This window comes from Polyodon spathula, chromosome 4, assembly GCF_017654505.1.
Source record: "Polyodon spathula isolate WHYD16114869_AA chromosome 4, ASM1765450v1, whole genome shotgun sequence".
NCBI lineage: Eukaryota > Metazoa > Chordata > Actinopteri > Acipenseriformes > Polyodontidae > Polyodon > Polyodon spathula.
Window position 1 is genome coordinate 84,526,302 of NC_054537.1, and position 19,836 is coordinate 84,546,137.

The 19,836-nt window shown below is 37.2% G+C and overlaps 1 protein-coding gene across 1 annotated transcript; it reads right to left on the minus strand.

The window, feature by feature from the left end:
- Nucleotides 1-1,514: 1,514 nt before the first annotated feature.
- Nucleotides 1,515-19,219, minus strand: LOC121315000 (peroxisomal carnitine O-octanoyltransferase-like). Its single transcript, XM_041248826.1, has 15 exons — nt 19,143-19,219; nt 16,641-16,762; nt 15,816-15,940; nt 14,761-14,942; nt 12,617-12,741; nt 12,121-12,229; nt 10,344-10,437; nt 9,996-10,121; nt 7,038-7,139; nt 4,289-4,372; nt 4,094-4,201; nt 3,492-3,622; nt 2,871-2,994; nt 2,503-2,559; nt 1,515-2,096 (listed from the first exon to the last, which is right to left on the minus strand). The coding sequence occupies exons 2-15, from the start codon at nt 16,753-16,755 to the stop codon at nt 1,929-1,931; spliced, it is 1,650 nt and encodes a 549-aa protein (XP_041104760.1). The 5' UTR covers nt 16,756-16,762; nt 19,143-19,219; the 3' UTR covers nt 1,515-1,928.
- Between the last annotated feature and the right edge of the window lie 617 nt (nt 19,220-19,836).

The following is a 19,836-nucleotide window of genomic DNA, read 5'->3' on the forward strand; positions in this document are numbered from 1 at the left end:
AATATATATATATGTGTGGTACTACACTAAATTAAAGGAATTCTTGTTTTCAAGCCTTACATGAAGATTGTTTTGCACATCGTTGGTAATTTCACCGTACGAGTGAAACCCCTTTTGTTAACAAACATATGCTTGCTCTATTGACCAGCATGACCTGCAGCCAGTTAATTTCACAGCAACGATACTGCTGGGGTGAAATGACCTTGGAAGTGTAACAGTAAACAGACTTCCTGAAATCTAGTATAGTGCCAAACATATGTTTATTACAAAACAGCACATTTGATATATAGCAAATGAAAGAGCGCGACAGATGTGATTTATTTACCATTTCGTGAGCTAAATTTAAAAAAAGAAACATTTGTCTTGACAAAGGGTTCTATTCCATTCTGTAGGGACATTTAATATTGCTCCTCAGAGAAATCAAAAAATGTGCAGGCATTTTCATCAAGCTATAGCCATTTTCCAGTTTGAATACAGCAATGCAGCTTGAATTTCCATTCTTACCATCGCTGATGCGGTAGAAGAACCCATAACCATGATGAACCATTGGAACTGCAACCCCAAGGATTGTAGTGTAACCCACTAGGCTGGTTGAAAGAACAAAATGACCTCCTCCACCACTGAAAAACAATGAACCCAAAAAAACCCCCAAAAAAACACACACACTACAGTCATTCTTATTAATTAACAACCAGATACCCATCCCCATTCCAATCTACCTTCCGACATAACCATATAACTCATTCTACAAGTAAACGTTGGTGTAACAGGATTGCGTCAAGAAAGAGACTCAAGGTGCTGCAGTTTAAGTGCTAAAGGGCACATTTAATAAACAAAATAACACAAAAAAACTAACAGAAGGGCATAAGGGCCTTGTGAACAGGATGGCTTTGCAGGGGTGACATCAGACCAGAAATAGACTCCACAACCAGGACTGGCAGATGAAAACTGAGGCGCTTTCGCGGTAAGTATATTTATTAAATAATAAACAAAAGATTTAAACAAAACACATGACTGAAAATAAAGGACGCGTTGGCCAAAGTAAATAGACAGACAGAAAACAAGTACAAGTAAATAGCAATTGTTATTTGAATTTCTCCTTCTCTCTCCCGTTCTCCACTCAAACACACAACCCCGAGTGAGTGAAAACATGCTGCTTTTATGCTGCTGTACTGAGACTCGATTGATAATCAATCATTCAATTGGGAGTCTCGGTACAACTGCACGTGAATTAATAAAAGTGCAATTCCCTGTGCTCACATATTATTTTACCTGCACGAGAAGTGCTGTGCAATCCTTGTGCCTAAATACAACTATACATTTTAAACACTTGTGCTCGTAACCCATGCTTATATTCCGTGTATTTTATACATAAACACCAACATTAACACACTACAGACTACATAAAACACTTAATAAACATAAAGGGGTGGGACACTCCACCACTGCCAAAACAAAGGTTTAAACAAAATACCACAAAAAACTGTCCAGGCTGGGCAGAGCCTTCACTGAACTTTACAATATGGCAACACAGAAATAATTAAAAAAATGTTACAAACTCACCTACACCTCTCCCCAACATAAAGCTTTCTGCCTGCTTTGATGCAGGTGGTCACTCCCCAGTTAGCACCAACTGGACAGTGGCCACACCTGTGGTTGCTGGCAGAGGCATTAACCCTGTCCCTGCCACAGCTGGGTTATATCATGTTTATTATTTAATAAATACAAGGTACATTGTTGCTTAAATGGTTTGTACAATGTTACAGCCTTACACATTTTACTTTCATGTACATACTTAAACATTTAAATCTGTTTCACCGCTATTCTGAAGATGCCAGAAATAGATCAGATAAGGATGGTCACTATTGGATGAAACGTTCCCAAGATATAGCAAAAATGAAACTTTGACATGCAGTACAGGCAGAAATCTATAATATATCACTGTCACTGGTTGATTTATAATCAATAATGAATGGCATTTGGACTCTGGTAGAAACATTACCTTTTAGTGTAAGCAGGGTCACTGTAGAGGCCATGGACTGGAAGACCCTCTTCGCGTGCAATAAGATACATCCCAAGAAGATGTCTATCAAAACCTATGAATAGATACAAAATAATCAAACTGATGAAAAGTGGCTCAAAGGATATCAAGTAAATAAGTAAACGCATAAATAAATACATACATAAAATGTCCCCATTCAAGCTTCCAAACACAATTACATAAGGTACGGTGAGTGGCATCTGCTCACACGGTTTGTAATCATGAAGTAACAGATTTGTGTCAATGTGGCATGGAAACTGTTAATTTTACAAGACACTAATTGTAAATGAATGGAACTGTACTTTGAGAAATACTAATAGCAACGTGTGTGGACTGTATAATTAATACAGCCAGACGCTGAAACACCCATATTAGGTCCGAGGTCAATGGTACACATACCATATAAAATTACCAGCTTTGCAGTGTTTGACCATTACGTTTGGCTACAAAAAAAAAAATACCTTTCCCATTTTGTGCTTTGCAACAGCACTGAGCAATCTCTGTCGTCTCTTCCTGGCCTAAAAGGTACAAAGAAAAATATTAAAATAACAAGCTGTTCTGCCATCTAGCCTCCAGCTGTTTTATTCTGACAGACTGTGATGAAGCCTCAATAAGAACCATATACGCCAACTATAGAAAAGCAGCTCAAACGCACGTTTAACATCCTAGTATCTTCCTTTTACACTTTTACTAAAAATCCTCCAAACCACTGCGGTAACAAGAGAGTATGGCATCTAGCTGGACAAGAGACTCTGAAAAAAAAGGATTCAGAACTGAAAGAATTATTTTTTGGAAAATTATCTTCCCTGAACATGACACAATAACATACGTTCAGTGCAGGATCTAGCATGGCCTTGCACCACATTACTGACTCCTCGGTACAGGGCCTCATAGTTTCTGTGCGCCCATGATAGAACTGCCTGGTGGTTGCCGTCTCATAACAGCTCCCTGGCCTGTGAAAAAGAAAAAAAAAGTCAGGAGGGCAAATGACAGAACTACATCACCAAACCATCAATACAGGCAGAATGGAGGAAATTAAAACAAGGTTTAAAATAAATTAAATAAATATCAAATGAACTTTTGCTGCAAGTTTTCTTAAAGCGAAGCTTGAATTAACTAAAAGGACTACTGGATTAATGGATGTGTATTCTATAGTATGTGCCTCTACCGTTTCATTGTAAAGAAAAAAAAAACTCTGACAGACGACTGTTTAATTTAGGTGATCGTAATTACAGGTCTTACTGGAAATGCAGACAGAAAAACACTAAAATAACAGACTACACGATTTTACCAAGAAAAAAAAAAAAACCCTAAGATGTGCAACTATTTTCCAAAGGGGGAAAAGCACACAAATTGATACTCAAGTTGCAATAAATAAAAAAAACATGAGTGAGTACAAAAGGGTGACAGCAGGGACACATGAAATAATGCACTAAATTAAATAACATACTTTCCATGAAGCCGATAGTAGGACAACTGAAGGGCCAGCTGGACAAATGTGTCTGGATGAACCTTCTTTTTCTTAACTGCAGCTTTGCCAAAGGAAGTGAATGCACAGGATACTACCTGCAAGTCCTGAGCCTGAAGAAAAAGTGAGCAGGTTTGTATGAAGGTCTGAAATGCTGAATGCCTTCCTTCCACTCTACAGACATTAACCCTTTGCACAATGTATCGGTTTGGGTGTACAATGGGACTATGCTGTAATATGTATTTATTCAAACTGAAATCCCATGTACACTCCTGCACAATATTTTATGAAAGCCAACACTGTTTCAGATACTTAATCGCTGTACTGTAGGTCATATTGACTCCAATGGCCAAGGTGCAATCAGACCATGTGACCTACATCAAAGGTAACAAGATCCAGCAGTTTATCAGTGTTGTATCTGAAAATATTTGCCTATCCTGAATTGACATAAAACAACAAATGAAGACCCAGAACATTTCCAGCAAAATAAAAGGGGGTGGAGTGATGGAATGAAAATGAAATTTAAGAGGAGAAAAAATATACAATTTGAAAGATTTAATAAACACTTTGTTTTAAAGGATTACCTTATCGTGATACTGCAGCTTAGCTATCTCAATATCCTGAAGCACCTTCTCATCCACAGCAAATACAAGCTCCTCTGGCTGGGCGATGTCCCTCACCACCTGTGAACCCTGAAATAGACCAGGGAAACGATAGGGTGACAATGACATCATCTACTGCCTATATTTAAACTGCAGGAACAATGTATTAAAGCTTACCTCCCACCTGCCTTCATTTGCTTTTAATTTCTGATCAATGTAATAGCACATTGATACTATTACCATGGCATCAAATGGTGCATGCTGGGGAAAAAAAAAATCCCATTAGAGAACAATCAGAAATTAATTTTCATATTGGACAGCCTGAGCCCTATGGGACTCCATGAAGAATATGACTTAACCTGCTTTCTCCCTCATAGATAAATAGTGTTTCCGCGTTTTCGGTTTTTAGCTTTAAAAAAAAATTCTGGGAATTTTTCGGAATATATTTTACGTATATTTAAATAGCGATAAAAATCAGTAAAAAAAAAGTTTCTAATTGAAATATCGGTAAAAGATGGGGGGGAAAAAAATCTCAGTACATGTGGAATATGATGTGTAGCAATTCTGGTTTCTGATTAAGTTTAATGTCCCTGGCATGTATGATGAAGCTGAATCTGCGCAAGTTGTAAAAAATTAGCTGGTACTTTGCGAACGTTTCGGCAATCGCTGTGTTGATGGAAATAGTATCTGCAGAAGGTATTGTTACATTTTGGGGTAAACAAGGGGTAGGCAGGCAACCGCAGCAAGATCACACACAACACAGCCCTCTTGGCTCACACACAAGTGCACATTTACACTGACCAATTGCTCAGACCCTAGAAACCAAACACAAATCACAGAGCAGCAAACACAGACCCAATCTACATACAGCTGCACTGTGCATGTGACACCCCAGGCAGAGTGCGAGCCCTGCCTAGACACAAAACGCTCTTTACTCACAGGTCCATACAAACGGCGGGAATGACAGGACAACACATACACTTAGCACAGGTCGCAACACAATGAACACGACATCAGCACAAAACAAGCCAGTTTTATTCGCCTTGAAATCATAAAAAGAAAAGAAAATTGACAGAACTGGACAGTGCAATCCATCAGGAAACGCGTCTAAAAAAAAATCACACTGGACATTTCCATCAATGCGTTCCATAAATTTACCAGCTAAAGCACCACCATTTTCTGTCAGATATTTACGATTAAGACTGTCGGCATTAGGCAGTGTGTTAGCTGATGGACAGACAGTACTATCGCACAAAGTCACCAATACATACATCTCTGCAATAAACTGTGGCAGTCCAGCAAGGCACAGAGCTCTGACAAACTCATTAACAGTCATTCTGCGCTCTCTTTGTTAAAACGCGTGTAAAAGCCGCAGAAATGGATTGCTTATCTCGGTTCACTTTGTTGTTTTAGTTTAATGTGTCGCTTAAGTTTCAGTATGCTCTTTCATTCTGTTAGTGCGCACATGTACATCAATGCAGCTGTATTTGCAGCGCTATGCATCCTCTGTCTCACCTGACACACTTCTGCTTTTTGCATACTTCGAAACATTTGATTTCTTTTGAACATTCATAAACTGATATACGTTTTCTCAAGCTACTAGTTACAATGCCCTTGCCACAATAATCAGACTTTGGCCAACACAATCTGGTGTTAGTGAAGCGAAGAACCACGTTTGAACGTTATTTGATCCTCCGACGTCTAAACATCTGCTGTTTCCTAGGATACAGTGTAGGGCTGCTTATTACAGTGTCAGAGTCAAAATGAAACAGCATTTTAATCAAAATATTGTGTATTTCCTAGAAAATAGTACCGGGAAAATACTGAATAGACAAAAATTCTGCATCCAGTTAAAAAAAAAAAAATCCTGTAATTTTTCGGTAAAATTCAGAATAAACCAGAAACGCGGAACACTATAAATTATTGAATATACAATACATCACAAGATTGTTTGTGGGTATGTACAGCCATGAATATAAGTAAATTATGTTGTGAATAAGGTAATATTGAAATGAATGATTAAAGTAAAAGAAATATACCTGTTTTTAACTCCTATATGGTGTAGTACTGTTTACACACATCATGATGACTACTTGAATGGTTCATTTTAAATCACTAATTCACTAATTGAGGGCCTGTGTTAATGTATTTAATAGCAAACGTTGTGTCGATTCACTACAGCTTGATGAAGGCCACCTGGCCGAAATGCTGCTGTTTTTAACTTTGTTTAAATAAATAATAAAATGAATGTAAATGAGATCTATGATCTATTATGGTGTTGCACCTCTGCTTGCATTAATCGTACTGGTTGTATCGTGTCCCATGCTGGCATGTAGAAATTAAAAGTTAATTCAACAGTTACACATTATTTTTTTTGCATTAAGTTAAAAGCGACTTGCATTCAGGGTCTTTTTTTTTTGTTGGTCTTCGAATTTGGGGGTGCAACTTGGATCAAGGGGTGACTTAAATTTGAGTAAATACAGTATTTGCTGTTTACAAATTCATATGCACATACAAATCATAGACTCTAGAGGCAGAGCAATCCTGTGAAGTGTTTTGTTCTAGTTTCGTTTTGGTCCGGTTTTTATCCACTGCCTCCACAAATTAAAATGTCCAGCTGCTGTCCTCAATGAATAAAGTGGCTTGTGTTCACTTTCTTGTAACCAGTGTAACAGTAATGTTGGCATGCTACATTATTGAATCAGTTATACTATATCCAAAATTACCGTCAAGCAATATTTGTATATTAATGTGATTAAGTTAATCATTTAACTCAAACTACTCAGATTGTAGTTTGAGACACCCCTGTCCAACAACTTATGAATTGATTAGAGATTTTTCTAAATGTAAACATTTCCATTAGTCATATTAAATTTAGCAAATTTGTACTCACTAAATGAATATGAATTTTAAAAAAATCACTTACATCACAGTTTGAACCAAAAGAACCATCAGCATAGCAGAGAAAGTTGTAGGATTTGTCTCCCCAGCGTATAGTTGGATCTCCAGTCAGCGCTACTGAAGCCATCTAGTTTAAGAAAATGACAATTCAGAAGTTCAAAACACTCAATCAGAATTCTAAGGGAAAACTATCAGAAACAAAGTCAAGTTAACAACACTTCTGCCTACTGCCTTCATGAGTGAACTGCCCATTTTCACAAAGTTATTTAAGACGACATTTGTTTGTGAATAACCTATATATTTCTTTAGATCAACACGAAAGAAGCCGGTAACCTAGCAACCATGTCTATATTAGTCTATACAGAATCAGGTGGACAGATCAGAGGGGTTAGATTGCGTACTTTTGAGTATAGCCCACATCATTTTGAATTCAGTTATTTGCCAATCCAACACATTTGAAAGGCTGAAGCCTTTTTATTTCATCTACATGATTATTATTTGTATAGGATAGTTTTACAAGATGCCAGTAGCATCTAACCGGGGTCCCCCCATTCACCCACTGTATAGGCTAGGCATGTGTAACACTGTGTACTGCATACGTCAATAGAAATTAATTTATTTGCGCATCCAACACCTCATTCGAAAGGCTGAATTATTTGTATACAACAGCTTTACAAAAGATCATTAACACCTAACAGAGTAATCCTCAGTTTCTGAACCATTTTTGTGTTCTTGTGACCAAGGGTTGTTTATTCCCTTGTTCATCGTCTTGTTTTTGTTGGTTGGCTTTTTTAACTTTTCGCAGTATCAATAAAATTTAGGTATAAATCTCTCCAACACAGCTTTTGGGACATCTCCAAAGCGACACTGTACAGGCAGAATGACAGGTCTATCGACTTCATATATTTTAGTGCGGCTCTGGAAAATTAACAAAAATAACCTTTTTTTTCTTAACTAATATAAAGCCCATATACTGTGAAATAATGTATTTGATATCAAGTTTTTTTTTTTTTTTTTTAAAGATAATCTTTGGGCTAGGTTTAAAACATACACACTTAGTGATTAAGAACCATCTCCTTCTAATGGAGGTGGATTAACATATAGAACTAGGAAAATACCATAAATGCTCCTGACCTCCCAACACAGCAACCTGTGGAAACTTACTTGGTGATTGAGAACTGCCTTAAAGATTTTGTTATTGGAGAACTGTTATCCTTTGGAATGTACTCAGAACTCTTGTCAGGCATGGGACAATGCAACCACCTCGAAGATGACAGAGGCTAAAATAATGCCTTGCCTAAAACAAAACCGGGCCTAATGCCAATCTTTATTTTCCTGCGCTTGATTCTGACCTGATGGGCTGACTGAACGAGTGTCGCTGTGTTCCTGAGGACTTTTGCTCTTGCGTTTCCAGTAACCCAACCTTCACCATCTATGTTTTTTTTTTGTTTTTTTTAAATTAATTTTTTTTTAAAAATAAACAAACATATCTCACCTTGCCTTAGTTTGTAAAGTGAAACCCAGGGAGAATGGAGCCAGACGGCCTCTGATCGCAACAATATTCAGACTATTTTAATACGCAGTCAATCATTGCAGCGAAACCAATATTGCTTTGTCAGAACCTACCTTCCATCTGAGTTGTGAAATAATATTTGAAGGCTTCTTAAGCTGTTAGAAGAGTGATAGCATGTTTGAATACTATGTTTAAACTTGGTCGATCTTTATTTCATGTGCTATTGGTGATTTATATTTCGTTTGCTTTTTCTCTCTCTGCTCTTATTATTGTATTCACTTTTCTCAATACAGTAATTCCATTATGCCACATGCATGCTCCTTGTTCAGGTAATGAACTTATGACATCACAGGAGTCCTGTAAGAATACATTAAAATGGAATGTATTATGTAAGGATACTTTGTGAAAAATACATAATTATCCCCAGAAAATTAAGTCAGAGATGGATATTTGTAAAACTCTGACTAGTATACTGTTCAGAACATTTTAGTTTGGAAGTGAAAAATAACAAATGTTCTTTTTGTTGACAAAGCAAACCTAACCTAATCTGCAGTGTGAAGTCTCCATGGAGATCAACTACTGTGCTGTGATACTTGAACAGCTGCCAAGCAGAGTTGTAGTTAACCTTGTCTGGAGATAACAAGAATCCGTGGCAATCGGAAGACTGTGCATATCAACACTGCATCACACACACTGTCATCCATTTTTTGCTGTCAACACATACATGATGGTATTTGAAAGTGATGGGTAAAAAACAGAGAGGTGATACAATGGAACATGTAGAAAAGATGACCTTCCAATGTGGTGCGTATGCGGAAATATGAGGTTTGGAAGGAAATTATCGCCAGAAAAAAAAGTCCGAGATGGACACTTGAAAAACCGCAGAAGGTGTGTCAAGGTGAATGTGCTAGAACTTTGGTAGGACTGATTGAGCCAGACAGAAATAAATCTAACAGGTTAACCACCATTGCTAGATATAACAGCAGTCTGGTTTATCAGAACCGTTAGGAAGTCAGTTGAGCAAATTGAGACAGTACAAGAGACATTTTAGAGTGAGGAAAGTCAGAAAAATCGATCAACTACATTAGAGATGGCAAAGGCAACTTGCTCAGAGTTTTATCATCAACATCAGGGGTACTAGCAGTAGAGGTTTGCTCCATCATCAAAATGAGGTTCTTCATCTCTTAGGAGAAAACAAAGAGGTTTTCTTTTTTATGAATTTATGAATACGTATTGACTGAAGTGTTTTGGATGGCAGTTGTAAAAAGCTGTCACGTTCCATTTACTTCTGACCATACCTACACATGCATACCTGATTTTCTGGGAACCCACTTCCACGCACCTTCAAACTTAAGTATACACTTTTTTTTTTTTTTGGACGACAACCTAGAAGTTAATACTAGAACAGATGGGCAAGCCTTGTACCGAATGTGAACAAGATGCTTGAAAACATTACTTTACATTTCTTACCTGGGTATAATTGTCAGGTGTTGAATAAGGGGTGACATCATCTAGAGACACCACAAACAAACTGCTCTGAATTGTTTCAAGTAAAGTCAGATTCTTTGGGTCCAGTTCAATGAGATACTGCCGTGCCTAAAATAAAGTTCATACTGTAAATCAACATGCTACAATTACACCCCACTGCCCCCATTTGTAATGTATTTAATGTGAGGATTAATATGCCTACTGAAAAAACAGAGAGTTTTAGCATTCAACCTTAATAATACCAGTTCTGAAGTGGCGCGGCACACAGATGCCCACAATGGTGGCAGGTGTCAGTTCATGTACTAGTCGTGTAAAAGAAGTTTCACTAACTTGAGCCCAGCGGGTTCGCTCCTCAGTGGTCAAAGTAGGAAGTCCAACCCCATTGGGTTCATTGTCACACCTCGGTCTGATTACTGCCAATTGCCTGACAAGACAAGAAAGACAGACACCAGCTAATTGATTTTACCTGTATTTTCACAGAGCACATGCAACTGTATCAATTTAGATTTATCCATAACTTGTTTTCCCATTACCAGTCAGAATATCAAAATCAAAACTGCATTTTTCTTTTTAAGTCAAATTTTATTGATATTTGTATTACTGTTTTTCATTGTTCTATTTTGACAAATGTTGCTTTTCATCTTAGTTTTTCTAATTGTGCAATTAAAACCACATGTATCTCTTTCTTTTAATTTCTGTTTTATTACATTTTGTATTACACCGTGTGGCAGGACGGCTCAGTGTTAATGTACCCAGACCAAGAAGTTGACTCTGAGGCTGACTGGTACTTACTGGGTTGAAAGCGCTGGTGAGCTTGTATTTACTTAAACAAAACAGTTTCACAAAAACACAGAGCAAAATAAATGGTCAAAATCTCGAAAACAAACTGATCCCAACAAGTACCGTGCTGATGCTTCCAGCATGTGTAGCAATTGTATCATTTTCCTTTTTTACTTTGTTTCGTTTTTACTTTCAATTTGTCCCCGTCTCTCGCGTTCCTCCTTCCAAAACACCCACCCCGATCAGCTGCAGGTTTTTATACATCTGACCATCTTTAGATTAGTAATAAATTAATCAAACTGGAGATGGTCACATTCTGCACAAGTTTTTAATATCTGCGTGGTCGACAGCAACTCTTAATTTGCTGCCGACCACGCATTCTCACAAGATGTCTGACAGAGACGAGCTGCAACCATCGCCTCTGTCAGACCACATTCAAACCAATAACAAAGAAAATCACTTGTTTTAAATACACACAAAATACATTTTTAAATAATAAAATCATAATATTCTATTTAAACATGTATTTACAGGCTGGGTTCTGTTCTACCCTTCATTGTTTAATTATTTTTGTGTGTAACGCACTTTGCGATCCTTGTGATGAAAGGCGCTATAGAAATGTGGATTGTACTGTATTGCAAAATGTACTGAGATACCAATCTGTTTTGGGAGTGCCCATTAATAACTTTTTAAATTATTTTTTTTTCTAACTGAAGGTAAGGTCATACCACCTGTGTCCTTACATCTACGCTTTATCACAGCCTGTAAGCTGACAGCCTTCTGTCTATCCTTGCTATTGTATCTAGCGTGACTAACCAGGACAGAGTTAGGCATTGTTTCATTTGAAACTTTTACAGGAAAGGGCAGTAAGACTAAAACATAGTCTTGGCAATACCATCTTCCTAACCAATGCTTTAGATGGAGTCTTTGTGTAGATAGTAGTGTTTTGATTTTTAATTGTTTTTTTACTCAAAACAAATGTATAAATAAATGAATATTGAAGTGTTGAGCAAACATAACTGCACTGTATAAAATCATAGCTGAACATTTTGATGTTGTTGATTTTACAAGCGAAGTGCAGACTAGTCAACGTATAGGTATGTGCACAGTAAACAAGCCTTCATTCTCTTTAAATGACCCCTGTTTACCCCCGGCCTAGATGATAAGAAATTTGCTGAAACTGTTTACTATGTACTGTATTAACAGGATTTGCTTATACCATGAAAACAGCTCTGCTGTGTGCCTGAGGCCAGCATTCTATGACCTGCAAGGTAATGTGCTGCTATTCTAACCAGGAGATTTTACAACACAAGCAACATTAAAGTACCTGAGAAGTTCTGGAGGACTAAGAATTTGATCCTCATGCAGAGCATCAAAAGCAAAGATTCGGCCCCGACACATCACCACTAAATGGGAAGGGCACCGTCCTTCACTCTCTGTACGTGTGAGAAATTCAAAACTACAGATTTAATTATAAAAAAAGAAGAAAACAATTTTTTTAAAATGTATTTATTTATTTTTAACCAATAAACTATTTCAACTCTATTTGAACTCAATATTAATCAGAGACAACTTTCGACAACCTAGTGGCACACTGCTAATTTAAAATCACTGGCTTTGGTGAGATCTACCAAGCAAACCCCATATACCATAGGAAATGATTTGCAAGCTACAACAACTGCTCTCTCTCTACATGACACTGTCAATGTCCACCTGCTTTCAATAGCTATACCATGCACTTGCATTGATAGATATGCAGTGAAAACAAGGGACGAATCACAAGAGAATCACTGAAAATATCATCTCAAATAGTGATTTCGTACCGGTCTTGAAGTAGTTGATAATAGCATCTCTAGTGACTCCTGGAACTTTACAAGTACAGTACAGGTACCGGAACTGGTCCATATCTAAAGGTGAGCTTCCTGTCTTATGTACAGCCAGCCTTTCACTGAAACAAATTAATAAACAAGATACATGTCAGTAGCGACATAAATCTCCCTCCACATCAGTAAAGGACAAATGAGAACAATCTGTCATGAAAAGGAAATCATCATGACCTACAACCACCGTATGCACGCGTCAGACAGACAGACATACAGCCTCCATCTACTCTAAGATTCTGACTCTTAAAGGTCCTCAGCAGGTTTCATAACTTGATAAGCAGTTTACATTCTTCCTCTATATGGTGGCACATGAAATCTGTGTGGTTTTTTAAGCTAGTTTTATTTGCTGATCACTGTTTCAGAATGCACTAAATGTATATATATATATATATATATATATATATATATATATATATATATATATATATATATATATATATATATATATATATATATATATATATATATATATATATATATATACACACACACACACACACACACACACACTTATACAGTACTGTGCAAAAGTTTTAGGCAGGTGTGAAAAAATGTAACAAAATGCAAAGTGAGTGAAAAGAAGAAAAATCTACTTCAAATCAATATTTGGTGTGACCACCCTTTGCCTTCAAAACAGCATAAATTTTTCTAGGTACACTTGCACAAAGTCAGGGATTTATAGTCAGGTGTACGATTAAACAATTATACCAAACAGGTGCTAATGATCATCAGTTCAATACGTAGGTTGAAACATAATCATTAACTGAAACAGATACAGCTGTGTAGGAGGAATAAAACTGGGTGAGGAACAGCCAAACTCAGCTAACAAGGTAAGGTTGCTGAAGACAGTTTACTGTCAAAAGTCATACACCATGGCAAGACTGAGCACAGCAACAAGACAAGGTAGTTATACTGCATCAGCAAGGTCTCTCCCAGGCAGAAATTTCAAGGCAGACAGGGGTTTCCAGATGTGCTGTCCAAGCTCTTTTGAAGAAGCACAAAGAAACAGGCAACGTTGAGGACCGTAGATGCAGAGGTCGGCCAAGGAAACTTACCGCAGCAGATGAAAGACACATCATGCTTACTGACCTTCGCAATCGGAAGATGTCCAGCAGTGCCATCAGCTCAGAATTGGCAGAAAACAGTGGGGCCCTGGTACACCATCTACTGTCCGGAGAAGTCAGAAGTGGCCTTCGTGGAAGACTTGCGGCCAAAAAGCCATACCTCCGACGTGGAAACAAGGCCAAGCGACTCAACTATGCACAAAAACACAGGAACTGGGGTGCAGAAAAATGGCAGCAGGTGCTCTGGACTGATGAGTCAAAATTTGAAATATTTGGCTGTAGCAGAGCAGTTTGTTCACGAAAGGCTGGAGAGCAGTACACGAATGAGTGTCTGCAGGCAACATTGAAGCATGGTGGAGGTTCCTTGCAAGTTTGGGGCTGCATTTCTGCAAATGGAGTTGGGGATTTGGTCATCATGCAATATCATCAGGGAGGCATCTGATTGGCCCCAAATTTATTCTGCAGCATGACAACGACCCCAAACATACAGTGAAAGTCATTAAGAACTATCTTCAGCGTAAAGAAGAACAAGGAGTCCTGGAAGTGATGGTATGGCCCCCACAGACCCCTGATCTCAACATCATCGAGTCTGTCTGGGATTACATGAAGAGAGAGAAGCAACTGAGGCTGCCTAAATCCACAGAAGAACTGTGGTTAGTTCTCCAAGATGTTTGGGCCAACCTACCTGCCAAATTTATTCAAAAACTTTGTGCAAGTGTACCTAGAAGAATTGATGCTGTTTTGAAGGCAAAGGGTGATCACACCAAATATTGATTTGATGTAGATTTTTCTTCTGTTCACTCACTTTGCATGTTGTTAATTGATAAATCTAATCTGTTAACATGTCTATTTTTGAAAGCATTCTTACTTTACAGCATTTTTTCACACCTGCCTAAAACTTTTGCACAGTACTATATATATATATATATATATATATATATATATATATATATATATATATATATATATAATATATATTACATAATATATATAACTTCCATATGTCATAGCGTTACATACGTCCTTATGAGGTCCCAGTACAGCAGCGTGTTCCACACAGCAATGCTTGTTCTCTCTAGCTGGGTGCCTGCTTTGGGAGGCCAGTAGTGTTCCAGGTAGGGAGCAGGGCCTCCAAAGTTCATATTGAGCTGTGATGGAATGCGAACTTCAAGGTAAGCACTGTTCAGCCACCACTCCTCCAGCTGTGAATGCAAGATACTGTTTAGAGTAAAGAACCCCTTAAACAGAAACAACATGAGTGATTTTACTGGCCACTCTAACCTTGTGTGGGATGAAGATCAGCTTGCATCATGTGAAGAACTCAATACTATACTATATTATACAAAAAATATACATTTTAGTTAATTAAGAATAACTAAACTGTATAGCTAGTTTTAATGTGCGACAGGAGACATCACCAATGCAGATGGCTTTATATGTCAGGGTGTACTATAATACACACATTGAGGGGTATAGTGGAAACCTATTGTCCCCGTGGGGGATAGTATCTGCATTCAGTATCTGAAATGCAGCGCAGAACTCTCGCAGAAGTCAAAAGACGGCTCAGGTCTTTCTCCAGGAATACTCTGTGTCTGTGTTTTTGGACTGTGTGTGTTTATTGCTGAAAGATTGTGAGAAATGTTTTTGTTATAATTTTTGTGTTTTTAGTGTCTTTTTCGTTTAGACTTTTTGGAAGATTATCTCCAGAAAGTTGAGAAAAATGTGATTCTGACATTTTTTCTTTGCACGTCAGTCTAGGTCAGAACAGTTGCTATGGAAGACTCAAACTATAAGTGCTGCTGCTATGAATATAGAACATTGGACTTCTGGGGTTATCGTGCAGACTATAATCTGTCACGTGATGGTGTATAACCAATCACAAAACAGATTGTAAAACCAAGGTTTAATATACACATATCCATTATCTATATATGCGTATATAAATTAATAAACTGACTCACAAAAAAAGAATCAAGGGGTTCTCCGAGATAAATACTGATGTCATTCGTAAGTATCATCTGGTGCCCGCCCTATAGCTCTCTGTTACAACAGTATAAAATATAACAAAGTCTTACCCAATTTCTTTTAACCCTAGCCCTCTTCAGTAATTTCTGATGTAATTCTTTACCAACGCCTCTACCGAAATCCTTTACTAGCTCTGATGTTTTCTTAAAATCCTCTTTACTTGAAAATGGCTTCACTAAAAAAGAAACAGGATTTCAAAAAAGAAAATCAATAGACCAATTAAAAAAAAACAACAACTGTATTGGATGAGAGCTATTATTTTAATTTAGTACTTTAACGAGGTGTCAGAAATATATTTCATCATTTAATGCAGCATCAGCATTAGCAGTCACCACTACCAAAAACATGTTTTTGGGGTTAAAATGAAGTACCAATGTGCCAGACTGTCAGGCTGCATTTTGTTCTGCATTCATAAATGCGATTTTAAAAAATAATTTTTGTATTTTTATTTTTTTAAAATCTCTGAAGTATTAATTACGTGATGCACTTTGTTTAATGTATCTTTAAATATTTACAGCTTTGTGAATAGGGCCCACTATTTCAAAACATTTGTCATTTGGAAACCAAAAAAACACATGAGCTCAATATGGCTTAAGCCTATAGGGATGATTTATTGCAGGGCTGTCAGGTTGAACAAAAGATGTTCTGCCAAAATTAAATAATTTTTTGCCCACTAATACAAGAATCGCATTTGGTTGATTTCACAAACCCTGACTAGCACTAATCTTGGACTGCATTTGCTAAAATGACATTAGACAGTCCAAGATTAGTGCTAATCAAAGTATGTGAAACCAGTCTGAAATATTAACTGATTAATACAAGCTTTGAACATTTACTTTTCATGTTCTGCTGGTACATTTAATAAAATTCCAAACCTGCATCCAAATATTTGTGTAAAGATTCCTCGAATGAAGGCAATGGCAGCGGAGGCAGGGAGTTCTGATACTGAAACGTGCGCTCCGCTGTTGATTCAAAAACTTGATTTTCCATCTTCTACCTGGATAACGGGTAAAGCAATAAACCAAAAAAAAAAAAAAAAAAAGATGTTTATTATACTTTATCTGTTATTGTTTAGTTTACATACTTTAAGTTGGGGTATCGTGGACAAACATGACAGTCCATAATTTCATCCATAGCTATTAAACACTGTATAGTGCTGAATTTAAAAATATTAAAAAGAAACTAAAATTCAATGACAAACTTTTCGACTAGAAGTCTTTTTCTTGAAGAAAGTCCAGTCGAAACATTTGTTGCTAAATTTTATTTATTTATTTATTTATTTAGTGTTTCAATTTCAGCTTAACATACTTTTTGTTTAATTGGTGACACAAACTGACAGAAGGGCCAGTGAGCTTGTGCACCTGCAGCTAAACTATAAATACGATATCTTCACCATTTACAGTATTAACCTTAGGCATTCAAATGAAGGTTAATGACATACCAGTTCATTGGTGTCAAATTCCTGTCTAAAACAATAAACCCAACCAGATGTTGGGAACAGGTGAGGGGAATCTATTGTGCAAAACGTATTTCAAGCCAGCAAGAAATAATATAATAATAATAATAATAATAATAATAATAATAATAATAATAATAATAATAATAATAATAAAAACTTTATGTAAATAGCAGATACTGTAAGACTAGGTTCAAAAGTACTTTTGTGGGCACCCCATCTATTGCAAATCAATTATTTTGATGTATACAGTACCGTGAAAAAGTATCATGGTTCCTTCAATGATGGCAAGTTGTCCAGGTCCTGATGCAGCAAAGCATTCCCAAATCATGAGACTACCACCACCATGCTTGACCGTTGGTATGAAGTTCTTACTGCGGAATGCAGTGTTTGGTTATCGCAACACATAATGGGGGCCCTGTTGGCCAAAAAGTTCCACTTTTGATTCATCTGTCCATAGAACATTGTTCCAGAACTCTTGAGGATCATCCAGGTGCTTTTTGGCAAACTTGAGACGAGCATTCATGTTCTTCTTAGTGAGCAGTGGTTTCCGCCTTGCTACTCTGCCACGAATCCCATTTTTGCCCAGTGTCTTTCTGACGGTGGAGTAATGAACACTGACCTTAGCCAAGGTAGAGAGGCCTGCAGATCCCTAGATGTTGTTCTAGGGTTCTTTTGTGACTTCCTGGATGATTTTACGCCTTGCTCTTGGAGAGATTTTGGCAGGACGGCCACTCCTGGGAAGATTCACTACTGTGCCAAACTTTTTCCATTTGGACAATATGGCTCTGACTGTGGTTTAGTGGAGTCCCAGAACCTTAGAAATGGCTTTGTAACCCTTTCCAGACTGATATGCATCAACAACTTTTTTTTTTTTTCCCGGAGGTCTTCAGGAATTTCTTTTGATTGTGGCATGATGTGCCTCTAGAACCTGTGTGTGCTCACAACTTCACTCTGATGGTAAGGGCCAAAGTTAGTCAGATTTATACCGGGCAGGACTAGCCCAAATCAGGCCTAATTGTTAACCAAAGTATTCAAACAGCTGACCCTAATTATCCCTTTAATTGGGTTGAGTTAACTGTGGGGGGGCAATAACTTTTTCACACCTGAATATTGTATGTTTGATTACCTTGCGCACCAAACAAATGAAAGAAGCACTAAACTTTGGTGTCATTTTTTTCTCTCAGATTCCCTCTATATACTACTGCAACCCACAAAAAAGATCTGAACAAATTCAATCCTGAAAAATGTGCAAAAATGCAGAAAATCAGACAGGGGGCAAATACTTTTTCATGGCACTGTATATATTTAATCAAGTACACTAGCTATTACTGCAATTAATTCTTATTTAAACAAGCAACTTCTAGTATTTAATGGTTGTAAGCTACATTCCTATGTGTTTATTTAGCAAATTGTTGCCACATTTTTAACAATAATCTCAACTTTAGGCCATCTTATTTACCTGCTCTGGTTATATAATAACTGTAAGCCTAAAAGGATTATGGAAGTAGACTTTTGCACGCACAGACATCAATTTGTTTGATTCACATTTAATAAAACAAATTCTGGAAATTGGCATTTCCCAAGGTTTTTTTTAAAAAAAATTTAAATGGGAACTCGCACGCTACAACAACTGCTGTCTATGACACATGTCGATGTCAGACGTCAACCCACTTGCTTACACCAGTATAGCTATACCCATAAAACTTGCAAAGCAAACAACAAACTAATCCCAAGAAAATCACTGAAAACATACTCTCAAATAGTACTGCTGCCTATATCGTAAGACAACAGTATATTTATTTATTTATTTATACTACTGTCGATCTTAGTGTTTTTTAAAAGTTTGTATTTTTTATTTTTTTTATGTACCGGTACAATATTGTTTTTAAAACATGTGCAAGGTCTTTTTTCAACTTACCCAAATGCGAATAGAATACCTTTGTCTGTAACGGTACGTACTTTAACTGTGAATTACTCACAATGCGCCACTCCAGCAGACAAACCAAGTATATGCAGCTAGGTTACGTTCCCAAGCAACTTGTTTCTGCCCCGCACTGCAATTACCTTTCCCCTAGTAACCCGAGACATAATGCAGATGAAAATGGGGCTTTGCAAAAACATGATTGGACTCAGCGGGAAGTAGAGAAAGCGAAATGAAAATCATTTATCTTAATACCACAGACAAGTCGTGCAAACACCAAGCCATAGGTATATACCGTGTATTTCTTTACCATTTAATCTACAATTGCCATTAGCTGTCCACGTGTCAAAATACAGCATGTATAGTATACTGAATAGGGGTCATACTTGCTTATTGTATGGCTAATTTGGCCAATAAAATGCATGGGTATTTAACAGTAAATACTGTACCTACTTGACCACCCAGGGCGCTACAGATCGGTGATAATCTGTGCTCCTATCTCGATAAATAGAAGGGTGCAGAAAGGCATTAAAAGCTTATTTTGTTAACTCACTCTTTTACGACGAAAAAAGTGTTTTTTGCAAATGATCTGATACTGTGGATAGACTGCTTTCCCTGGGCTGGAGGAGGTTCCATTTATTATGCTCAGAGGGGTCAACTCTTCAATAGAAGGTAATAAGGTAGTTTATTG

Coding starts and splice junctions, on each gene's coding strand:
- LOC121315000 (XM_041248826.1), bottom strand. CDS start 16,755: ATGGAAAATCAAGTTTTTGAATCAACAGCGGAGCGCACGTTTCAGTAT. Junction 12,742..14,760: donor TACTGGGACCTCATAAGGAC/GTATGTAACGCT, acceptor AATTTGTTTCAG/TGAAAGGCTGGCTGTACATA. Junction 2,097..2,502: donor CAAAGCACAAAATGGGAAAG/GTATTTTTTTTT, acceptor ATCTATTCATAG/GTTTTGATAGACATCTTCTT.